Raw genomic sequence first — 5,000 nt, 5'->3', positions numbered from 1 at the left:
AGAAAAAACTAATACTACTGGTTACAATAGGATACTTTGAAGAATGCTGAAAACCTGTAACCATTGACTTCCATAGTAGAAAAAACTAATTCTACTGGTTACAAGAGGATACTTTGAAGAATGCTGAAAACCTGTAACCATTGACTTCCATAGTAGAAAAAACTAATTCTACTGGTTACAAGAGGATACTTTGAAGAATGCTGAAAACCTGTAACCATTGACTTCCATAGTAGAAAAAACTAATACTACTGGTTACAATAGGATACTTTGAAGAATGCTGAAAACCTGTAACCATTGACTTCCATAGTAGAAAAAACTAATTCTACTGGTTACAAGAGGATACTTTGAAGAATGCTGAAAACCTGTAACTATTGACTTCCATAGTAGAAAAAATTAATACTACTGGTTACAAGAGGATATTTTGAAGAAAGCCGGTAACCATTGACTTCCATAGTAGAAAAAACTAATACTACTGGTTACAAGAGGATACTTTGAAGAATGCTGAAAACCTGTAACCATTGACTTCCATAGTAGAAAAAACTAATACTACTGGTTACAAGAGGATATTTTGAAGAAAGCCGGTAACCATTGACTTCCATAGTAGAAAAAACTAATACTACTGGTTACAAGAGGATACTTTGAAGAATGCTGAAAACCTGTAACCATTGACTTCCATAGTAGAAAAAACTAATACTACTGGTTACAAGAGGATATTTTGAAGAATGCTAAAAACCTGTAACCATTGACTTCCATAGTAGAAAAAATTAATACTACTGGTTACAAGAGGATACTTTGAAGAATGCTGAAAACCTGTAACCATTGACTTCCATAGTAGAAAAAACTAATACTACTGTTTACAAGAGGATATTTTGAAGAATGCTAAAAACCTGTAACCATTGACTTCCATAGTAGAAAAAATTAATGCTACTGGTTACAAGAGGATACTTTGAAGAATGCTGAAAACCTGTAACCATTGACTTCCATAGTAGAAAAAACTAATACTACTGGTTACAAGAGGATAGTTTGAAGAATGCTGAAAACCTGTAACCATTGACTTCCATAGTAGAAAAAACTAATACTACTGGTTACAAGAGGATATTTTGAAGAAAGCCGGTAACCATTGACTTCCATAGTAGAAAAAACTAATACTACTGGTTACAAGAGGATACTTTGAAGAATGCTGAAAACCTGTAACCATTGACTTCCATAGTAGAAAAAACTAATACTACTGGTTACAAGAGGATATTTTGAAGAAAGCCGGTAACCATTGACTTCCATAGTAGAAAAAACTAATACTACTGGTTACAAGAGGATACTTTGAAGAATGCTGAAAACCTGTAACCATTGACTTCCATAGTAGAAAAAACTAATACTACTGGTTACAAGAGGATATTTTGAAGAATGCTAAAAACCTGTAACCATTGACTTCCATAGTAGAAAAAATTAATACTACTGGTTACAAGAGGATATTTTGAAGAATGCTGAAAACCTGTAACCATTGACTTCCATAGTAGAAAAAACTAATTCTACTGGTTACAAGAGGATACTTTGAAGAATGCTGAAAACCTGTAACCATTGACTTCCATAGTAGAAAAAACTAATACTACTGGTTACAAGAGGATATTTTGAAGAAAGCCGGTAACCATTGACTTCCATAGTAGAAAAAACTAAAACTACTGGTTACAAGAGGATACTTTGAAGAATGCTGAACACCTGTAACCATTGACTTCCATAGTAGAAAAAACCAATACTACTGGTTACAAGAAGATACTTTGAAGAATGCTGAAAACCTGTAACCATTGACTTCCATAGTAGAAAAAACTAATTCTACTGGTTACAAGAGGATACTTTGAAGAATGCTGAAAACCTGTAACCATTGACTTCCATAGTAGAAAAAACTAATACTACTGGTTACAAGAGGATACTTTGAAGAATGCTGAAAACCTGTAACCATTGACTTCCATAGTAGAAAAAACTAATACTACTGGTTACAAGAGGATATTTTGAAGAATGCTAAAAACCTGTAACCATTGACTTCCATAGTAGAAAAAATTAATACTACTGGTTACAAGAGGATACTTTGAAGAATGCTGAAAACCTGTAACCATTGACTTCCATAGTAGAAAAAACTAATACCACTGGTTACAAGAGGATACTTTGAAGAATGCTGAAAACCTGTAACCATTGACTTCCATAGTAGAAAAAACTAATACCACTGGTTACAAGAAGATATTTTGAAGAATGCTGAAAACCTGTAACCATTGACTTCCATAGTAGAAAAAACTAATACTACTGTTTACAAGAGGATATTTTGAAGAATGCTAAAAACCTGTAACCATTGACTTCCATAGTAGAAAAAATTAATGCTACTGGTTACAAGAGGATACTTTGAAGAATGCTGAAAACCTGTAACCATTGACTTCCATAGTAGAAAAAAACTAATGCTACTGGTTACAAGAGGATTCTTTGAAGAATGCTGAAAACCTGTAACCATTGACTTTCATAGTAGAAAAAACTAATACTACTGGTTACAAGAGGATACTTTGAAGAATGCTGAAAACCTGTAACCATTGACTTCCATAGTAGAAAAAACTAATACTACTGGTTACAAGAGGATACTTTGAAGAAAGCCGGTAACCATTGACTTCCATAGTAGAAAAAACTAATACTACTGGTTACAAGAGGATACTTTGAAGAATGCTGAAAACCTGTAACCATTGACTTCCATAGTAGAAAAAACTAATACTACTGGTTACAAGAGGATATTTTGAAGAATGCTAAAAACCTGTAACCATTGACTTCCATAGTAGAAAAAATTAATACTACTGGTTACAAGAGGATACTTTGAAGAATGCTGAAAACCTGTAACCATTGACTTCCATAGTAGAAAAAACTAATACTACTGGTTACAAGAGGATATTTTGAAGAATGCTAAAAACCTGTAACCATTGACTTCCATAGTAGAAAAAATTAATACTACTGGTTACAAGAGGATACTTTGAAGAATGCTGAAAACCTGTAACCATTGACTTCCATAGTAGAAAAAATTAATACTACTGGTTACAAGAAGATATTTTGAAGAATGCTGAAAGAATGCTGTTGGTGTATATTACGCTACAAAAACCTTGTAATAAACTCTCCAGGATGTAAATTTGGCCAGGATGTCAGGGTTAAACCCCTAGTCTTTTTGTTTTGAAGGACATCCTGGGATTATTAACGACCACAGAGAGTCAGGACCTTGATTTAACGTCTCATCTGAAAGGCTGCGCTCACTCATCAATATACTGGGGCATTAGGACCCACACAGACCGCATGTTGAGCGCCCCCTGCTGGCCTCACTAACACCACTTCCAGCAGCAACCTAGCTTTCCCATGTGGTCTCCCATCCAGGTGCTGACCGGGCGCAGCCCTGCTTAGCTTCATGTGAGAGTTGCAGAGAGCTAGCTGCCGGCAAAAGACGTCAACATCCCATAATACAACTCACAACCGCAAATAAACTAAGAATAACACTTGTGAATCACAACATACAGAAGCTGTTTATTAACAGATGTTTTTTACAGTGTACATCATTGTCCTACTCCCCGTTCCTCAACTGTGTCTCTCTCTCTCTGTGTGTGTGTGTGTGTGTGTGTGTGTGTTCAGGGTTTGCAGGCGGCCCAGAAGGAGTCTCAGATTAAAGTGATGGAGGGCCGGCTGAAGCAGACGGAGATCAACAGCGCCACGCAGAACCAGCTGCTCTTCCACATGCTGAAGGAGAAAGCAGAGCTCAACCCGGAGCTGGACGCTCTCCTCGGACACGCTCTACAAGGTCACACACACACACACACACTCAAACACACGCTTGCTTCTCCTCCTTCAGAGGTTGAGTTTGATCCGGGTTTGCTTTTGTCTTTCCGTGGGCTGAATTGAAACAGAACTAGGTAACGTGCCGTCGGGTAAGTAGAAGCCAGCAGTGCATGTGTCCTCCTCAGACTAACAGACAGTAACTGTAGTGTAGTGCTGCATGGCTCTGTCTAAAGACCCCCCTGTGCCGAGAAGGAGATGTACATTTATATTAGGTTTTAAAGGGATAGTTCCTCCTAAATATGAACACTTTGTTTCCTAAAGGGCACCTATTATGCGCATATATCCCTTTTATAAGGGGTGTTTAAACACAAAGTCTGTCAGTATATCAGCTTCTAATGGTGAAGTCTGCAGAAACGCTTTGATTGACATTCTCCTTTTGTACGTGTCATCAGAGGGGGAAAGCCCCGCCCACTAGTGACCATCTCTCCCTCATTAACATCTTGTTTTTGAATCTGCCACTATGCTGACACACAAGTAGCTCCGCCCTCTTTTAAAAAGAGCACAATCTCATTTGCATTTAAAGCGACAGTCACCTAATAAGCTCAATTAGGATCAAAGCCTAACAGGGTCAGTTTCAGAGAGTTAGAAAACATTATTGTGTGCTATTTTGAGCTGAAACACACACACACTCACACACACTCACTCTAGAGACTTATTTTACATCTCGTAAAAAGGGGCATAATAGGACCCCTTTAAATATTTTGGAAATATTGTTCAGTTTTTTTTACATGGACCAATCGTTTCACAAGATTAAGATGAATTAAGCCTGATTTTCAGACACAACCAATTAAAAAAGCGTTTATTGTTTCAGGAAACAAATAAAACAACATTAAAAAAAGCCCTGAATGGCAGTTTTGAAATATAGTTATGGGCACGTAGACGTTTAGGCTTGTTTTAACAACGCAAAATATAAATGAAAGGAGACAGGATGAACTTACGGAAGAGTCACAACAACTGATGTGGAGTTTTCAGAATAACCCCTCGTTTTTAAATACAGAGACTGAACAGACCAAACAAATCACTAAGGATTTGAACAAAGACGCCGTGTAAATATTAAACCCTTAACACTTCATGTGTAGTAAAGCTGAAGTAAATAAACAGACCTCCTGTCTACACTTGTTCTCGGGGTTTAGTTCTTATCTTGCTCCTGAAAA

The 5,000-nt window shown here is 36.9% G+C and overlaps 1 protein-coding gene across 1 annotated transcript in view; it reads left to right on the top strand.

Annotated features, from left to right (window-relative positions):
- LOC130222645 (kinesin-like protein KIF21A) overlaps nt 1–5,000 on the top strand; it is a 73,181-nt gene that overhangs the window by 42,399 nt on the left and 25,782 nt on the right. The window contains exon 18 of the mRNA XM_056455176.1: nt 3,643–3,808. Coding sequence (XP_056311151.1) covers nt 3,643–3,808 — 166 coding nt within the window. The remainder of the gene's footprint in view (nt 1–3,642; nt 3,809–5,000) is intronic.

This window comes from Danio aesculapii, chromosome 4 (assembly GCF_903798145.1).
Source record: "Danio aesculapii chromosome 4, fDanAes4.1, whole genome shotgun sequence".
NCBI lineage: Eukaryota > Metazoa > Chordata > Actinopteri > Cypriniformes > Danionidae > Danio > Danio aesculapii.
This window is presented reverse-complemented; position numbering and strand designations above follow the sequence as displayed.